This window comes from Ursus maritimus, unplaced genomic scaffold, assembly GCF_017311325.1.
Source record: "Ursus maritimus isolate PB19 unplaced genomic scaffold, ASM1731132v1 scaffold_7, whole genome shotgun sequence".
NCBI classification, from domain to species: Eukaryota; Metazoa; Chordata; class Mammalia; order Carnivora; family Ursidae; genus Ursus; species Ursus maritimus.
Window position 1 is genome coordinate 23,736,912 of NW_024426885.1, and position 21,004 is coordinate 23,757,915.

General features: G+C 41.7%; 1 protein-coding gene across 1 annotated transcript in view; it reads right to left on the bottom strand.

Moving 5' to 3' along the window:
• SORCS3 (sortilin related VPS10 domain containing receptor 3) overlaps window positions 1-21,004 on the bottom strand; it is a 567,608-nt gene that overhangs the window by 143,443 nt on the left and 403,161 nt on the right. Inside the window, exon 6 of the mRNA XM_008686652.2 lies at window positions 12,970-13,034. Within this exon, the coding sequence (XP_008684874.2) occupies window positions 12,970-13,034 (65 nt within the window). The remainder of the gene's footprint in view (window positions 1-12,969; window positions 13,035-21,004) is intronic.

The following is a 21,004-nucleotide window of genomic DNA, read 5'->3' on the forward strand; positions in this document are numbered from 1 at the left end:
AAACATGTCTGAGCTCGAATAACCAAGAAGGATTTAAAGCAGGAGGCAGTCTTTCTGTTTAGCCAAGGTGGAGAAGTATAGTACTGAGAAGGGAATTCCTGGAAAGAGAATAGAAACTTCACAAGGTCTTTTAGGTAGGCAAAGCTCATGGAAGACACAATATAGTCACATGTTAATGGATTAACTTTGATTAATCCGTATTCTTGCACTTATATTTTCTATCGTTTCCTCTGAAATGTTCTCAAATGAAAAACTAGAAAGACCAGATTGAATGAAGAACTGATTTGGATATCTCTGTAAGAAAATTAGAGAGTGATTTCCCCAGTGGTTGAGAGTCAATCATTACCCTGATGATTAATGTATTTCTAAATGTCAAATGTCTTCCCAGTGTATTTCGAAGAGCTGGTGTAGTCACTGCTCCACTTAGAAAAGTTAAAAGTCAAAGGCTTTGTTCCCTGCATGTGAATAGAGGGATCTACTCAGTAACGTTAGAAATATCTGGCCCTGTTGGAACTAGTTTGAGCACTGGAAGACCCTTTAGGGAAGGTGCAAACATCTCCCTAATGCATCCAGTCTTCATGCCTTCCCACATAGCAGATGTTGGTTGGGCCAAAAGGTCTCAGATAGCAAGAACGGGTGGTCTTAGACTGACTGATTTATTCCTTTTTGTATTGCGTCAGGGTGTACAGTGAAGCTGCAGGTGTCAGTTCTCTATGAAGTTCCAGGAAGTTCCGGGAAGCGAAGAGCATTCTCAGAAGAATCCCAGACCAGTGAGGGAAATGGGATATTCACAAGTGAACATTGTCTTGGGGTCTCCATTGGACAGAGGAAGATCTGAGAACTGGGGAATATGCACAGAGAGAATGAAGGAGATAATGTGGCATCCTTAGCCTTCTTTTCTTCCGAAGGAGCTACATTTTTGCCAGGAGTTCTATAAGGCCAAAGGAGGCAGCCTCTAACTTCACCCATCCAGCAAGGCAAGCTTCTCATCCAACTATATCTAGCATTTCTCTCTCTGTCAAACTTTTCCAAAAGGGTCACCTCCTTAGAAGCAGGAATAAAGTCTTAGTCATCTTTGTTTGTCTCCTAAGCTAACTTTATAAAGCCGCAGTAAATTCTAGTTAATTGAAGTGAATTATATTAAAAACCTAAACTTTTTTGTTATGTTGAAAAGTATTGTGACTTATGGTAATGGTTTGCCTTTGAGATTACTAAATATTCAAGCTACGCTAGCCATCTTGCCTCTTGCCACCTCAGAGAAAGAAACTTTCCACGATTCACTCAACTTCCATCCCTTTGGGTAATATACATGTTGTCAAAATTTGAAAACGTGCATTAAAATCGTGAACAAAAAGCAAATCAGCTCCTCAGGTCTTCTCTTAGAGAAATACCCAGGAGCTATTTCTTTTGAATAATAACATTAACTCTCTGATGCAAATAAGTACAAACAAACAGATTCCAGGAAACTTTGAAAAGTTATTTAGCTTCCATAAGCCTCCTTTTCCTTGATTGAGGAGTGGGGCTAATCGGTGTGCAGGATGTCTACACTGCTGCAAATACCTGTACTGCTCTCGAGACATGGTAGATACCAAAACCAAAATCAATGAATTGAAAAATGTAGTCCATTCCTGCCTATTTGTGCTTATGGATCTAGAGTTTTTGTGAAACTTCCAATTGCACAAAAGATAATTCTAGCATCTCCTGCTTTCTTAAGGCACAGAGGGACTCTGGCAATTATAGATATTTACAAATCACAGTGATCCTGAATATCTTAGGATTTCTGATACTGCATTCAGGACTCTTTCCACTCCAATTGCCAAATAAACTGACGCTGACTGAATATGATGACTAGATGGTGATGACAGGGACAATGATGATGAACAGATGATGATGGTGTTGATGACAGTGATGATGACAATGATGACCAATTGATGATCACAGTGATGATGACGATGATAACGATGACCAGATGACGATGAGGATGACAGTGACGATTACAATGATGATGACGATGATGACAATGATGATGACAGTGATTGAATATGATGACTAGATGGTGATGACAGGGACAATGATGATGAACAGATGATGATGGTGTTGATGACAGTGATGATGACAATGATGACCAATTGATGATCACAGTGATGATGACGATGATAACGATGACCAGATGACGATGAGGATGACAGTGACGATTACAATGATGATGACGATGATGACAATGATGATGATGACAGTGATGACAATGATGATGATAATGATGACAGTGACAATAATGATGACAGATGATGATGATGATGACAGTGACACTGACTGTGATGATGAAAATGATGATGACAATGATGCTGACAATGAGGACAGCAATGATGATGATGAAGAAAACAAGAAGTAACATTTTTGAATGCTCACTCTGTCTTCCAGTGTTACAGGAGCTACATGTATTAACTGATTTAATCCTGGTAACAATCCAATAAGGAGTAAGAATTATTATCATCCCCATAGATGAGAAAAGTGAGGCAAAACAATTAAGTGATTTGCCTGAGTTCCACAGCTTCTAGGAAATGACAGAGCTGGGATTGATACACAGGCATACTGATACCAGAACCAATGATCCCAAACATTATTTGAACCATGGAAGAAAAACCAGTCTGAGGCACCTGGGTGGCTCAGCCAGTTAAGCATCTGCCTTTGTCTCAAGTCATGGTCCCAGAGTCCTGGGATCGAGTCTTGCATTGGGCTCCTTGCTCAGCAGGGAGCATGCTTCTTCCTCTGACTGCTGCTCCCTGCTTGTGCTTGCTTGCTCCCTCTATTTCTCTCTCTCTCACACAAATAATTTAAAAAAGAAAGAAAGAAGAAAGAAAGCAAGAAAGCAAGAAAGCAAGAAAGCAAGAAAGCAAGAAAGCAAGAAAGCAAGAAAGAAAGAAAGAAAGAAAGAAAAATCAGTCTGAGAATTAGACCGGAATCTGTGTTCTGCTTCAGTCGTCATCCCTGGTTATCTGTGTGACCTTGGGGAGGTTGTTACACATTTTAGTGCATTTTTGAAAGCAACGTAACGTTTTTTATTTCAACTTAAAAAAAAAAAAAAACCAACCCTGAGCCCTTTTATCAAAGACAGTCCTATATTCTCCATATAGGAAGTATATTTTAGTGTACCAGCTCTAGTTGAATAGAAGTCAAGAGTTCTGCAATCCCACTGACTTAACCCCACACCTCATCCCCATCTTGGCCTCTGAGTTCTTAGAACACTGCTAGAGCTTAGAGTCACATAGTTTAAAATTACTGAACTAGTCAATAATCCAAGGCTCTTTAAGAGCCAATATTCTGTGTGTCTAGAACCTGAAGTTTAGGCTGCAGAGTTAATAGTTTTGCCTTGTGTGCCAAGCCCATTTGATTACTTACGACTCCCTGGAGTCTGTTAAGAAATACCAGGTTTTATCTTGGCTCAGTGAGAAAGTGCAGTGATTGATTAATGACAAGTGATGACGGCACCAGGACAAGAAAGAGTGGCATATGTGTTACAAGTTTTGATTCTAGAAATTTCCAGGGTGCCTAGGTGTCAAAAACTTTCTCCCTATATCCAGGTTCACTTATTATAGTGTCCCTATGATATGTCCAAATGATTCATGCTTGAGAATTTCTAATGAAGAGAAACTCATTACTTCACACAGTAGCCCTTGTCATTCTGGGGTACTCATTTTTTTTTAAGATTTTACTTACTTATTAATTAATTATTTATTTATAGAGCACAAGCAGGGGGAGGGCCAAAGGTAGACAGAATCTCTAGCTGACTCCACACTGAGGGCAGACCTGACATGGCGCTTGATCTCACAACCCTGAGATCATGACCTGAGCCTAAATCAAGAGTTGGACACTTAACCAACTAAGCCACCCAGGCACCCCTTGGGGCACTCTTAATTTTTGCTCTTCTGTTCACTGAACTGAGTTCTGCCTCACTGTAAATTTTACTTTACAATAACACCTTTGTTAGCCCATTGATGAAAAAAAACTAATGTCTAATAAAAATACTTGTATTTGTTAGGATTTTTTTTCAAATATACAAAGCACTGGAAGACAAAGGATCACAGAAAGCTTAAGAGGGCTTCATAGGGGAGGGTGGGTGGGGGAATGGGATAGACCGGTGATGGGTAGTAAGGAGGGCACGTATTGCATGGTGCACTGGGTGTTATACGCAACTAATGAATCATGGAACTTTACATCAGAAACCAGGGATGTACTGTATGGTGACTAACATAATACAATAAAAAAACATTAAAAAACAAAAGAAAGTTCCAAGGTCAAATAGCTTCTAAATGACCAGTTAATTCTCCAGCTCAACTCTTACGGCACGAAGGGGATGCTCTTTCTAGTGACACCCAATTGTCTTTTGGATGGAGGACGCAGGGTGTGTGTATGTATGGGACATTCTGAGAAAAAGGATTTCCAGAAGACAATGGGAGAAAAAGTCATTTGAATCCCGAATTGCATGGCAGAACCAGGTTTCATTTCACATTGCTGTTAACCAAACTGGCTGGCGTTGGCTTGTTAAGCCCTGCCAGGGCAAGAGAGAATTTAATGGTTTCAGCTTAATCTGGAAGTCTGACTCCCCCAAAAAAGGGCCAGGACTGGGCTGGAGTGGAGATTCCTACATCAAAACAAGAATAAGGACTAGTTTACATTGGGTTTTCTCTGGCATGTGGGAGCCAGGCTGAGAAAGAGGATGGTCAATGTCACACACGGTACAGGACAGCCTTCCTCTGTCCTGTCGCACCTGCAGTCCCTCCAGTCTAGAGCAGGGCTGTCCAACGCACATGCAACGTGAGTCGCAAATAACCTTTACTACAAAGTCAATAGAAAGGTGAAATTAATTGTAACAGTTTATTTAACCCCAAATAGCCAAAATATTATGATTTCATCATATAATCAATATAAAAATTATTAATGGGTTATTTTCCATCCTTGAATTCATAGTACATCTTTGAAACCTGGTGTGTTTCGCACACACACACCACATCTCAATCTGGACAGCACGTTTCCAGTGCTCAGCAACCCCATGTGATGATGTGGCTGCCACACTGGACAGCACAGGTCCCCGTCCCCCCTTCTACAATCCTCCTGGGAAAATCCAACTCATCTCCCAAGATGAAGCTTAACCACAGCCTCTTCTGTGAGCAGTTGGGGTACCCTTCTTTTTGGTTCCCTTAGCACTTTCTTCAGGAGACTTAAGTCAGACAATCGGTAGCTTTCAGCACATTAAATCACAATAGCAATCTGTGTATCTATCTGCCTCCCCCCTCGCCTGTGTGCTTCTCAGTCCCAGTTGTGTCCTATTCATCAGTATGTCCCCCACAGCTTAGCACAGGGCAGTGCTGAGCAGAGTAGGGCCCACAGACCAGCAGCATCACCTGGGAGCTTGTCAGAATATGGAATGTGTGTTTTAATGAGCTCTCCAGACGGTTCATATATGCATGTTACATTTGGGGAAGCTTAGATGTAGTGCAGGGGTTTCAGTCCTACTTGTATTTTAGAATCACTAGGACAATTTTATAAAGGGCCAATGCCCAGGACCTTCCCTGTGTGTGTGTGTGTGTGTGTGTGCGCGCGCGCGCGCACGTGTGCGTGTGTGTTTAAGTTCTCCAGGTGATTATAATTAATGCTAGGCTTGAGAACCACTGTCTTCTACACATGGGGAAGTGCTCCATTTCAGTGGACTGAATGTGAGATGATGAATAAACAGGAAACACACATTTCTACATTGCTACGCGTATGAATGCCCATATCCCTGTCTTGCTCTGGGAACTACACAGAGTAACATTTAATTGTTGTTTCATAGCATTATCTTGTTTCTATTCTCTGAACATTCTTACAGGTTTCAAACCATTTCTACTACTACTTCTGAATCACTCCCTCTCACCCCAACAAGTAACATGGTTTTAGACACATGAAAGTTATCTTGACCTGGAAAGCACTTATGAGTTATGATTTATTGTGATTTTGTCTTGAGATACAAAAGGGAAAAGAAAGACATGTTTGCCCTACTTGTATGTTCTCACTTCCAGCCCTCTGAACCCATGCATTTTCCACAACAGGGTCATTCCAGACTCCAACATCAAGGCTCTTTCTTCATGCTTATGAGGATGGAACTGTGCTGTGCTGTAATCCCAGCACCAACTGAGTTCAGGGATTCCCCAAACAGTGTTTCTCAATGGGCCAGGGCCACCTGGAATCATGTCCGGAGTGTGCTTAGCAATATACAGACTCCCCAGAGCAGACCATCTAAACCAAAAGAGGATCATGAATGTTAGAAGCTGAGAGACATGACCACAGGAACTGTACTGCAGGAGGAAACAGAGAATGGAATTTTACTGCTCAAGGCACCTTTGAGGGTAATTTGCTAAATAGCAATTGGCAAATCCAGAATACAAGGTAAATGGTCTGAAAGGGGCTGATTAAGGAACAGGCTCTCCAACATTGGAAAAAAAAAAAAGGAGAATAACAAAGGAAAGTCAGAGAAAGGAAAAATAGCAATTATCTAACATCTACTAGTTCTTTTGATTTAAGATTTTCAGAGAATCACTTTCCTTTTAAACATATGAATCACAAAACAAAAGGGCTAGAAAAATCTAAGTTTCATCTGACTTCAAATATACCAAATATAAAGAAGTAACCTCTCCTGTGAGCTCCTAGTATGTCCTGTGTGTAACTATTACAAGGCTATCAGCTATCCAGGAACTGCTGGGACATCCATCTGCTTATTCCCTTTTAGAGTACAGACTTGGGGACAGAGACCATGCCTTATTCCCTCTTTATATCTCCAGAAATCCATTTCATGACTAGCACCCAGTAGATGGCCAGTAAAAATCCTATAAACGAATTAGAAAAAAAAGTGAATAAATTATTAATTCTGTTTAATTTTACAATGAAGGAACAGAAACCTCAAGAATTTTAGTTGCTTCCTGGAAACATAACCTCTCAGTGGAAAAACTGAAATTAAGATCTAGGTTTCCATTCTCCCAGCCTGCCTGCCTACAAATATCTGAAAGACCATTTCTCCCTGCTCTTCAAAGGATAAACATACATTGCAAACATGGCTCCCATGGAGACAAAGCTGGAGGGATGACCCTGTTTCTGGTGCCTCCCCCCAACCCCCACCCATGGTCCAGGACCGTCCAATCCTTTGCCAGGGCATGGAGACTGTGCTCATTCCAGCACTCTGCCCAAGCCCACCTGCCTCTCTTGGCAGGTAGAAAGCACAGGCTATCTCAGCAAGCACAGTGTCACAGGACAAGAAAGGACCTGGACACAGAGCTGGGAGAGATTAAGAAGCCTCTCTGACCAATGTACCATCCCTGAGAAGCAGGGTGAGGATGCCACCTGGTCTCATTGCAGATTCTCTGTTCTTTTCCCCTAACCCGGTCAAGTTGGTCAGACACAAGCCAGCCCCCTTCTCTATCTCCCAGCATCATTTCAGAGTTAGGAGCCAAGTTAGGCAGGATGGGGGACTAACAAAACATAGCAAAGCCACCTCGTGCTCCAGAGATGTGGGCATAGCAGTGTCAGGAGAAATGTCTCAGAGCTGCAGTCTGAATAAGCTGAAATGGGTGCCTGCTTTTCATGTGTCAGTGGCTATGGCTTGAACATTAAACATACAAAAAGAAGAGGCAGAGAGAAAGGAACTTGAAAAAACCAGGGGGGACTGTCTAGTATATCCAAGGTCACAGCTAGGAAATTACAATGGTAACATGAAAGCTTTTTCATTATAAAGGTAAAAATGGCCTTTGATGCTTGGTGTCTTAATGTGGATCATGACTCAGGAAGCTACCCACCCATTCCTTCATAGGATGTCCCCAGCATACCTTTACTGGCTTTTTCTCCCTCCATCTCTGACAGCCACGCACCATAATCCACAGCCTTGCACACACCACTCCTCAGGGGTGAGCTCTGGGCCATGTGAGGCTGTCTTCTCTATCCAGAATGTTCTGATAAATTCCTACTAATCCCTGAAGTGCCAGATCAAACAAAAACTTTGTCTTTCTGAGAAGTTGCCTCCAACTTTCTTAGACCATTAGCCATACTCCCATTTGTAACTCAACATATATCCAACTCTATGAATGTTCCTGTCAGCTTGTGCTAGAATTACTCAAATCCTTATGTTTCCACAGCTAGTCTACAAACACTCTGAGGTGAAGATAATATCACATTCGCTTTTTTGTCCCCTCAGTGACCAGAATATGCAGATTCTAAATAAACACTGGTTGAATAAAAGGAGAAATTAGTGGATCAAGAAACTAATTAATTCATTAATCAGAAAAGGTAGGAAGTTTCATAGAACTAGAAGCCAAGAACTGTGTGTTCCAATTTTTCCTCACTATAGGTTATTTTAGTATTATTTTTAAATATTTATTTAAGTAACCTCGATATCCAATGTGGGGCTCGAACTCATGACCCTGAGATCAAGGGTGGCATGCTCTTCCAACTAAGCCAGCCAGGTGCCCTTCCTTTTTCCTTAAATATTTATTTTAGTATTATTTTTTAATATAAACTTCTTTCAATTTATACACAGTAATTTTGGAGGCCATACAGTTCTAAAGTTTTAACAGATATATGGATTTATGTGACCACCACAGTCAGGTTGCCAAATATTTATACCACTCTGAAAAATTCCCTTATGCTGCTTTCTTGGGAAATACTTCCCCCTACCCTGGAAACCACTGATCTATTTCTCCATCGCTATAGTTTTGCCTTTTCCATATGATCATATAAATGGAATCCTATAGTATGTAACCTTTGGAGACTGGCATATTTCGCTCAGTATAATGCCTCTGAAATTCATCTATGTTCTTTTACAGCTTGCTTATCCATCCATCCATTCAAGGACATTTAAGGATGTTTATTTAGGTTGTTTCCAGTTTTGGGTGATTATTACCACTGCTACAGACATTTGTATACAGGTTTTTGTGTGATTATAACATTTCTCCAGGGTAAAAATGCAGGAGTGAGGATGCTGAATCATAAGGTGTGTGTAACTTTATAGAAATTGCCAAAATGTTTTTCCAGAGTGACTGTACTACTTTGTATCCCCACCAGGAATACATGAGAGTTCCAACAGCTTTCCATCCTTGCCAGCATTTGGTATTACCAGTTTTGTTATTTTAGCATTTCCAATTGGTATGTAATGACATCTCATTATGGTTTGAATTTGCACTTCCCTAATGTCTAATGATGTTGAGCATCATTTCATGTGCTTATCTGTCATTCTTAGATCTTCTTTGGTAAGTGGTCTGTTCAAACTTTTGCCTATTTTTTAAAAATCAGGTTGTTATTGCTATGTTTTGAAAGTCCCTTATATGTTCTGACCACAAGTCCCTTGTTAAATATGTAATCTCAAAATATTTTCTCCTAGTGTCTTCATTGTGTCTTCAGCAGAGCAAATGTTTTTGTTTTTGTTTTTAAATTTTGATAAAGCCCATTTACCAATTCTTTATTTTGTCAATTTTGCTCTTGATGCCAACCCACGGTTGAGGAGATTTTCTTCTATGTTTTTTCCTATATGTTTTACAATTTCATATTTTACATTTAGAAATACCATTTTGAATTAAATATATGTAAGTTGTGAATCACAAGTTGAAGTTGACTTTTTTCCCCCATATGGCTGCCCAATTTTTTTCAATACCCTTTGTCAAAAACTACATGTTTTCTCCACTGAATTTGTTGTCTCCTATAACTTTGCTCAACCTACTTATTAGTTCTAGGAGTTTTTTATTTTTGTAGATTTCTTGGGGTATTCTACATAGACAATTATGTCAATGAAGATAATAATAGTTTTAATTTTTCCTCTGCAATCTGTATGAAGTACATTTGCATTTCATTTTTCTTCCTTTATTGCACAGGCTAGGACTTTTGGCATGTGTGTGGTAAGACTAAGTAAACATCCCTTCTTTCTTCCTCCTCTTACATGGAGAGCATTCAGTATCTCATCATTAAATATGATGTTAATTGTAGGTCTTTCGTAGACATCTTTTGTTCGAGGTTCCCTTCTATTTCTAGTGTATTAAGAGTTGTGTGCTTTAGTTTTTATTCTGTCACTAGCTAGCTGCATGAATTTGGACAAATATTAGTTTAGACTACCACACCAGAAAAAAAAAAGAAATAAAATACATGCCATGCCTTTTTGTAATGATTAAAGACGTGTGTGATGTGTGAGTTTATAAGTAAGAAAGCTCCCACCACACAGCACAAAAGAAAGGCGTCATGCATTTCATTAGGATATGGAAAATACAGTACCTCCAGGTTAATGCAGTCTTGTTATAGGCATCTTCTACATAAACATGGGTTAGAGCCAATTCACTAAGTTGAGAGAAGATTAACTATTGAAAAACTGATTTTTAAAAACCTAGAAAATGGAACATAACTAATCTATACTATACTTCAACTTAAGTGTGGTACATGACATTTATCCCTGCGATAGTTCTGTCTACTTTCTTTGATTCTTGACAATAGGCCAGAAACTATACTATGTGTTTTACATTTTCAATCTCATAAAATTTTGCAGCCGTCCTGCACCACAGGCTTTATCCAAATTTGGATCAGAAGTCTTAAACTTTCAGAAAATACGTTTAAGCTTAATGTAAGAAATTAGCTTAATAAAACAACACATGGGAGCTGTCCGGCAGTAGAAAGGATGTGTCTAATTAAGCCTGAAATCAGGGAACCTGAGGACACACTGTTAGAAGTTTTCAGGGAAGGGATTCCTACACTAGGTAGGAGGTCAGACAATCCCATAAAGTTTTACCAACTCTAAAATACTACAGCCAGCATAGATCACATATAAGGCATAAAAAAGTTGACCTGGGAAGCAATGCCAAGGCAGGAATCTTACCAAAAACTGGCTTATGGGTCATCTGAGAGCTACTCTCTGCTCTCCTACTGCTGCCCAGGCTTGCTCCTTCATACCCCTACATCTCACTCCCCCCCCGCCCCAGTCACTTTCTCAGCAGCTAGAGTCAGATAATATAATTTTGGATCCAAGCTTTACAACCCTTATGATCAGTGAATTTGGATACATGGTATTATTTTCCTAAGTCTTTCATTTTTTAAAGATTTATTTATTTATTTGAGAGAGAGAGAGTGAGCATGTGTGGAAGGGGCAGAGGGAGAAGAAGAGAGAGAATCTCAAGCAGACTCTGTGCTGAATGTAGAGCCCGATGAAGGGCTTAATCTCATGACCCTGAGATCAAGGCCTGAACCAAAACCAAGAGTCAGACACTTAATCAACTGACCCATCCAGGTACCCCTATTTTCTTAAATCTTAAATAGCTCTTCTGTTAAAAAAAAAAAAAAAACTTTTTTTTTTTTTTTTTTTTTTTTTTGAGAGTGTGGACCATCCCTCATCCTTGCCTGCTTCACGAACTTAACATTTATTCAAGGGCCAAATAAAACCAATTAAAACACACACATACACATACACACACACACACACACACACACACACGTAGAAAAAGAAAGACGAAAATCAAGTACTCTGCAGAATGTCAGACATATAGTAACAAATGTGGCTATCTTCAAAGTCTTTTTAAATAAAAACAAAGCAAATGAAATATTCCCCAAAATGCATGTTTCTGGCAGGTACCTGTGTTTGATCTCAAAAACAGCAGATTTCTCATGGACAAAGCCCATCTTTTTTTTTTTTTTAATTTTTTTTTTATTATATTATGTTAGTCACCATACAGTACATCCCCGGTTTCCGATGTAAAGCTCGATGATTCATTAGTTGCGTATAACACCCAGTACACCATGCAATACGTGCCCTCCTTACTACCCATCACCAGTCTATCCCATTCCCCCACCCCCGCCCCTCTGAAGCCCTCAGTTTGTTTCTCATCTAGTTTTACTTAACGTATTCTGAATGATACCCCAACACACACAGCCAGGTCAAAACCACTCCTCCTTACGTTTGTATGTTTTATAATTTCTATAACATCCTTGTCCACTTGGTCAGCCTATAACTCTCTGAGGTGAGCAGGGCAAGGACGAGTATTCTCTGACTATGGAGGGATTTAGCACAGAGATTAGAGGGAGCTTCCCCAGGCCGCATGACTAGTGGGTGGCAGAACCCAAGACCCCAACTCCCAAGCAGGTGCCTGTTCTGCTGCATTCCTCCATCACTACTATTTCCATAGAGTATGTGGCTCTATTGTTCACCTATGCTAATTATATTTTTATCTATTTCATATAGATCATATATTTTCACATGTCACATATATTTTTAAGTTGATTTTAGGCTGATTTCTCCTGGGTAGGAAAGAGCCTTATAATAATATGATCAACTCTGGGAAGAGCAAAATGCTTAAAGCAGTGCAAAATGATATGTTATTGGTCAATTTCAGTGAAAGATGTACGCAGGTGCACAATGTACAGAGGGGTCACGTGTTCAAGATCCTGGGATTTTACTGCTTCTATGTAGCGACAATATAGGTTTGCTCGCTACTGTATCTCCAGGCCCTAGAACAATGCCGGGCACATAGTAGTCCATCCTTACATATTTGTGGAATGAATGAATAAACAGTTTGGAAAAAACTGCCCAGTGACTTTTTTTGGTAAGCTTGACTGTATGAAGGGTTCATTTTTAAAGCTGGCAGTCCCTGTAATTCGCTCTGTGAATGCAAAGCACCGTGATGAGCTATGGACACCCCTATCCGAATTACACTGAAGATGCCAGGAAATTACTAACAGGAGCCTCAAAATTCATCACATTAACTCACATCCCCAGAAAAATTTATTCCTGAGGGTTTATTTCAATGAAATGTCTCCCTGGGGACCAGAGGCCTCTCCCCCTACTCTGGGAAATAGGATGGTCTGGCAGTAATGGAGCTCAGGGCTTTTCATCTTCTCAAGCCATTAAAATGCAAATTGGGGGAGGAGAGGGACCTGCTGGCAGATCTCCCCTGGCCTCACCACGGCCTCAGCACTCACATCCGTCGGCGGTCCGCACCTCCATGTGCACCAGGTCTGCCTCCTTATCCAATCCGGCCACCGACCTGAGGAAGGAAGGAGACACAGAAGCTCAGTGACCACATGCACGGTAGATGGCAAAAGTGGGAAAGCATTCAGGGATGACTAGTACTCAGAAAGCCACTTTCTCCAGAGGGGACCCACAGAGTGTGGCCACTGGTGAGCCTGGCAGATACAGCTGTCACCTGTAATGGTCACAACTCAGGAGTCCTGGAATGGTATTGGGGAGTTGGTGACTCTCAAAAACAAAACAAAACAAAACAAAACAAACAAGCCATGAAAGAGGACAGGACAGTGTTCATAGTAATATAGGTCCAAACCTGTGTCCTTGCCTCTGCTCCACCACCTGGCACCTAAGACGTTCTCTCTTCCCCACCATCTTCCTTCCCACAACTCCCACCCCCCGGGCCCTCCCATGTCTTGCCACACCTGATTCCTTCCAGCACTTTGTCCCCCTCTGTCCTCCACTGGGAGTGGGACTGTGCTATCCCCCACCCTGTCCTGTCCTCTCGGGAGGGTGGTTTTGCTTCCACTCTGGCTGTTTGCTTCAGGGCACAGTTGCCCTCCCAAGTTTGACGCTGTGTGCCTTTCCTTCCTCCTGCCCCAGAAACAATGAATGCCTGGTGACAAACATTTAAAATCTGGTCTGACAAGAACAAAATTCTCCTAGGGATCAGGATGGGAAAGCTTAAAGGTCTACGGCCAATAGCCAAAAGAAGACAGGCTGAGAATCCTTACAAACTAATTCTTGTGGGTCTTCAACCTTGCACACATAAAGCCCACTCAGCCATCCCCCATGTGAGATATCCAGGCTGGAGGATGACCCAAAAAATGAGCTAAAAGAGGCAACACAGACATTAAAACATTCATGCACTAGAAAGATCACATAATCCACTCTCTTAGCAAGCTCTTACTCACAGTCTATTTACTCTTATTTTAAATATCATTCTAAGATGGGCTTTCTGGTTTTCCAGTCTTCAGTAGGTAAGAAGTGGCAAGTCAGAAAGAAAAAGTAGAATTTAAAACAGTGAGAATCAACAGCTGATATCCAGACAGCAAGAACATAGAAAAACCTATGAAAAACAGAGCTAAGAACTCAAAACCCAATATTCCACACCACAAATCTCTACACTTCTCACTGGCCCTGAGGCCATTACTATATTAGAGCAGAGTTCAGTACCTGACACCTAGGCTGAGGGGAGAAAGGCATAGCAAACAGGAAGCAGGGGGGCAAATGGCATCCCACATCAAAATGGGTAGAAAAGGCTGAGACCCACTCTCACCATGAACCCCGCCCTGCCCCCGCCTGGTCCAGCATAGTGCCGCACAACCAGGACGGAACTTCCAACTCCCAGCTTCTTACCCAGGAGCAAAGAGTTTGGTCTCCACATCTAGCACCACAACTTTTAAGGCTTGCACCACAGGAAAGGACCCCAAAAAACCTAGCTCTGAAAGCCAATGGGGTTTGTGTCCACTAGAGGATAGCAAACAAAGAAGCAGTTCTTCACGGGCGCACGGGCAATCTCTACAGTGCTTGCCCTAGGGCTCAGTGCACCTTCTCCCCACCTTTCCCTGAAAGTGGTTTATCCGCATACTTTAAAAGCTGCTGCCTAAGGGCTAGGCTTCTAATTTAGCAGGCTTCAAGGAGCTACCTGTGATCCTCCCCAGAGACAGAGGAAGCCCACTGACACCTTTCCCATCTTCTCTCTGAAGCCCACTCCAAGTTGCCTGTAGCTCTCTGGAAGGAGTCATGCACATGACCACACCTCAGCTTTTAGGGCTGCTGCCCAGGGGATGTGTTCCCAGATCACCGGGCTCTGATAGCTAACAGGGCTTCACTCATGAGTCCCAGAGGACTGTAGCAAACAAAGAAGCAGTTCTTACTCATCTTCTTCCCCAAGGTTCAGTGCAGAGGCAGCAGGCTAAGAACACCCATCTCCCAGTCTTTCCCTGAAAGGGGTTTATCTGCATACATTAAAAGCTACCACCTGAGGACCTGGCTTCTAATTTAGCAGATATCTGGGGGCTATCTGTAATCCTCCTCGTGGACTGGGGAAACTGACAGACACTTCTTTCACCAGCCTGCTCCAATAATAAAATCAAGTCACCAGTATCTCCCTGAATGGAAGAAGTCATGCACATATCTGGCACCCCAGGTCTTGCAGCTATCACTTGAGGGATGGGCCCCTGGGTCACCTGGCATTAGTAGTCAATGGGCCTTGCATTGACATTGCAATGAGGCACTAGCAAGACTTCAGCAAGCAAAGAAACAGTTATTAATGGGCACAAGAGCACCACCCTCCCCCACAGCTACCCACCTGAGCTCAACACTGAGGGAGCGGGGGAAAAAGTTTCTCCCTGAAAGTTTAACTACATACTTTCCCAGCTTGTACCTGAGGATGCAGCTTCTCATTAGCCTGTATCTAGATGCTGACTGCAATCCTCACTGACAGGTCTTGGGACATTCATAACTACTAAAAGCCACTAGGAACAAAGAAGGATGCCATGACAATCACCAATCACAGAGTTGAGAGACAGCTAAGAGCTCAGTCAGGCTGGTCTACAAGGTTCTTCTCCTACAGAGATCACTCTGTCAAGACTAGAAGAGATGGCTGTTTAATTCTCAGAAACCAACACAAAGAGTCCAGGAATATGGAAAACAAACAAGCAAACAAAACAACACAAAAAAATATGTTCCAAACAAAACAACAAGATAAATCTCTAGGAACTGATCTTAAAGAAATGGAGGTAATAATCTACCTGATACAGAGTTCAAAATAATGGTCATAAAGATGCTTAACTGAGGTCAGAAGAACAATGCATGAGAACGAGAATTTCAACAGAGATAGAAATATTAAAAAGTACCAAACAGAAATCTTGGATCTGAAGAGTACAATAACTGAACTGAAAAATTCAGTAGAGGGCTTCAATAACAGACTAGATCAAGTGGGAAAAAGAATCAGTGAACTCTAAGATGGAAGTGGAATTCCTCCAGAGGAGTGAAAAAGAATAAAGAATAAAAAAGAGTGAAAATAATTTAAGGGATTTATGGAAAAACATCAAATGGACTAACGTTCTCATCGTAGGGATTCCAGAAGAAGAGAGAAAGGGACAGAAAACTTATTTGAAGAAATAATGGCTGAAAACTTTCCTAACTTGGGGAAGGTAACAGACCCAGCAACGCTAGAGAGTTCCAAAAAAGATGAGTCCAAAGAGAACCACATAAGACACATGATGATTAAATTATCAAAAGTTAAACACAAGTAGAAAATCTTAAAAACAGCAAGAGAAAAACCACTTGTTACATACAACAGAATCGCAGTAAGATTATCAGCAGCAACTTAACAGGCCAGAAGGGTGTGGATGATATACGCAAGTACTAAACAAACAAACAAAATCCCTGCTAATCAACCGAGAATACTCTACCCAGCAAAACCATGCTTCAGAACTGATGGAGAGATAAAGATTTTTCTAGACAAACAAAAGCTAAACGAGGTCATAGATTAGTCTTACAAGAAATGCTAAGGAAGTTCTTCGAAATGGAAAAAAAGGATATTAATTAGTAACAGAAAAATATTTTAAAAAGTATAACACTCGGGGCGCCTGGGTGGCTCAGTTGTAGGCGTCTGCCTTCGGCCCAGGGCGTGATCCCGGGGTCCTGGGATCGAACCCCGCATTGGGCACCCTGCTCCGCTGGGAGCCTGCTTCTTCCTCTCCCACTCCCCCTGCTGGTGTTCCCTCTCTCGCTGGCTGTGTCTATCTCTGTCGAATAAATAAATAAATAAATAAATAAAACCTTTAAAAGAAAAAAAGTATAAAACTCACTGGTAAAGATAAATATATAGTTAAATTCAGAATACTCTAACGTTGTAATGGTGGTAGATAAGTCACTGACAAGTCCAGTACGAATGGTAAAAGACAAAAATATTAAATTAAGTATAATTAATTTGTTAATGGATATATGGAAAGAGATGCAAACTGTGACATTGAAACATAAAGTGTGGAGGTGGGGGATTCACACAGAGAAATGCACTGAGAGAGAGAAGGCTGGCAGCTAGAGTCATCGGAAGGTACTTCAATCTGAATCCATTTGTGTGATGGTTAATTCTGTGTGTCAACTTGACGGGGCCATGAGGTGCCCAGATATTTGGTTAAACATTACTATGGATGTGTCTTCTAGGAAGTTTCTGGAAAAATGAACATCTGAATCAGTAGACCAAGTAAAACAGATTGCCCTTCCAATGTGGGTGGGCCTCCTTCAATCTACTAGAGTCCTGAATGGCACAAAAGAAGAAGTAAAGGAGAATTCACTAACTCGACCTAATATTTTCTAGCTGGGAAGTTGGTCTTCTCCTACACTCAGATAGGAATTTATAGCATTGATGCTCCTAATTCTTGGGCCTTCGGACTTATACTGGCACTACACCACTAACCGTGAATCTCCACTTGCAGATAGCAAACTCTGGGCCTTCTCAGCCTCCGTGATCACATGAGCCAATTCCTTCTAACAAATTTCTCCCTCTCCCAGTCTCCTCCCCCACCCTCCTATTGGTCTGTTTGCATATACTATTGTCTCTTCCATATTCTACTGGTCTGTTTCTCTGGAGAGCCCTGGCTAATAAAATTTGTTCCTTAGTCCCATTCCAATATTACAGCCCATTTATCCATGTAAGCCCATAGCATACCTGTGTGAGTATGTTTCTGTATTTGCTTAAGCTATGAATTACAAAGAAAATGATTCTTGTTAATATACAACCTATCAGACAGGGAGTTTCTTAAGGACAGAGACCCTAATTATCTTTCTCTAATATTTACTACCACACACAACTCAAGATTAGGTTTACCTTCAGATTCAATGATAGGGATAAGACATTTGTACTTCAGAGTTATTCTGTCTCTGGGTCCACAGGAGAGGAGATTAAGTGGCTCAGTGGACCAGAGGTGGAGCAGAGGGACTTGGGTGTTGTGGGCAAGAATACTCCTGCCTTTTTCCAGCACAAAGAGGAAGGCCACTGCCTATTTTCAGCCGTATGGCTGGCATTAGCCTCGGGATTCTCAACACTGACACTGTTGCCATTTGGGCCTGGATAATTCTTTGCTATGGGGGCCTTCCTATACATGGCAAGATATTTAGCAGAATCCCTGGTCTTTACTAGATGCTGTAGCATCCCTGCAGGCCTGATGACCAGAACTGTCTCTAGACGTTGCCTACTATCCCCTGGGGTCAAAACTGCCCCCAGTTGAGAACTAGTGCCTTACATGGACACACTTAATTGACGCCCAGACTCTCTTTCTCACCTGCTCACAAGGCAGCAAAAATGAGCACACACAGGGGTGCCTGGGTGGCACAGCGGTTAAGCGTCTGCCTTCTGCTCAGGGCGTGATCCCGGCGATCTGGGATCGAGCCTCACATCAGGCTCTTCCGCTATGAGCCTGCTTCTTCCTCTCCCACTCCCCCTGCTTGTGTTCCCTCTCTCGCTGGCTGTCTCTATCTCTGTCGAATAAATAAATTAAATCTTTAAAAAAAAAAAATGAGCACACACAGATTTCTCTTCCTCCGTTAGTCCTAACACGGCTGAGCTGCCCATGAACTATTGTTGTTCAGGGCCACACCCCCTTATCAGGAAACTCTCCGACAATCATCAGGTCCCTAACCTTCAAGCACCAAAAAAGGGTTGTTAAGAACCCAATGTTAGAAAAGTGCACACAACTAAAGCAAGCAAAGAAACACTAGATGAAGGTATTTTGTGATTTTTCTGACAGTAGGCAGAAATCGTAAGGGATAAACCTGTGAGAATTTAGGGGAGAGAGCATATGGTAATAAGGATAAATGCTAATGGGAATTGAGACCATTCATATGTCAGGCATCCTGTTCGGTTTTTAAATGCATTATCTTAATAAATCCTCAAAATGACTCTTTAAGGAAGGTACCATTCATTGAATTCTCATCCTTGGTAAAATGGGGATAATAAGAGAGATTAAGGTGCTTAAAGTCACATGATAATAACAATTGACAGACCTAGTACTGTGTGTCAGGCCTTGTTTTAAATGCAAATGCTGATCTTGAATCCTCATATCAATCCTAAGAGTCCAGAACCATTCTTTCTCCATATTTTCCATATTAAAAGGGTGCAATTAGGCTTTGAGAGATTAAGCAACTTGCCAAAAGGCACACAGTTTAGTAAGCAGCATAACCTGGGCTCAACCAGGCAGGTGGCTTTAAGCCAGGAGCTTAACCTCTGGAGTAAACTGCCTCTCCTGGCTGGTGAGAGGTTTGCATGCAGCTGTCTCTCTCAGAATCAAGGACGAGAACCATCTTGCCCCATTGCCTCCTCTCCTCCCATATGAAGTCCTTTATTGGAGCGTTGTAGGAAATACACATGTACCCTGTGTACATTTTCAATACAGTGTCTCAGAAAATTTTGATTCAAGATGACATGAACCGGGAGTCCCACCTATTGGTGATAATCATTAAGAAGGAAATGTTGGGAACAGAACAAGGAGGTTGGGCCAATAATAGAGAAGTAATAAGTTGAGATCTTTGCAGAAGCCTGAGAAGGATAAATACAGTTGAAGAAAAGAAAATGCGAGGTCTCCTTTAGGTCTATGAGAATGGAATGAGCCAAGACATATATAAGAGGTACCATGAAATTGCCATGAGTGTAGGGGAGGGGATGAGAGGCATGCCTGCTCGGGTGGGTCAAGAAGCTTAATCATCGCCCCTGACACCTCTTCCATCACAGCCATACAAGATCCTTCACATTTCCAGGACCCACGTGAGGCCAGGGTGGGCTGGAAGGCCAGAAGCTGTATCCAATGCAGAATCAACCAGGGCACACATCAAGCTCCCTGTGCTTAATGCCTGCAACAAAGTAAAAATGAACTTGCAAGCATCCCACTGAAGTTACACGGAGGGAAACTATCGGTAAGTGTCTAAAATTATCAGACAGTAAAGAGAAACTAAGTGTGGATTACTACTAATACCAAATAAAACAAGTCATCAGTAGTGCCTTTATTTGGTGATGTGTATTCCCGGTTTTAATGAAGTGACTATAAAACAAAATTTAAATGAACAAACCAGTATCAAGAACAGATAAGAATCTATGAAAACCCCTATAAATATGTAAAAATTCCTCAGTGATTAATTCTCCTATCACAGGGTTTTCCTGAAACTTAACACCCATATTTGGGGAAAAACTAATCTTTTCCAGTGGATCTTCCCATTCTTCCTCTAGAGGAAAGTAATGATAATCAGGGCCTTTTCTGCAAACTCCCCACCACATGTTGCATATATGTGCCAATAATGACTTTTAGTTGTACATCTGTGAAATGGGACGATTGTAACACTGACTTCACACAGTTATGAGATTAAATGAGCTAAGTAGTAAACACTTAGAACAGTGCCTGACACAGAAATCTTTCTTCACAGTTTAGCTATTATTATTTCTCACTGGAAGGGGGGGATAGTCTAATCTGCTTTCCTGCCTGCCCTCAGACCTCAGCTCTACATTTGTGCAGCTCTGAAGAATACAGCATGTTCCAGGCACTGGATCTGAAAAGGCCCTACTAGGGAGGTTCGGTATAAGCGCCTTTCCCCCTCTTCGGACGGATTATACATCACAAACCTGGGGTCCCTTTAACAGCCTGTTCTCCTGTCCAGGGTAGAAACCATCACGCTGAACTGCACTCACCTCGTTCTGTCTGTGGGACACGAGCCTTGACCTCACGGGCTTCTGCTAGATCTGCCCTTGACATTTTCCATCACAGTGCTTGGCACATGGTAGACCACCAGTACGTATTTGATGAATGAACGATTACAGCACTTTCCTTCAGTCAGACAAGCTTCGTAAGGCCCTCTGTAAGCCTAGAGATCACGTTTCGGTCTCAAAGACAAACCTCTCTTCAGGCCAAAAGAGAGCTCACTTTCCTGCCTGTGTCCCAGATAATGATTACCATGTGGATTGCTCAATGGATGTTAAAAAGGGGAAAAATCTAC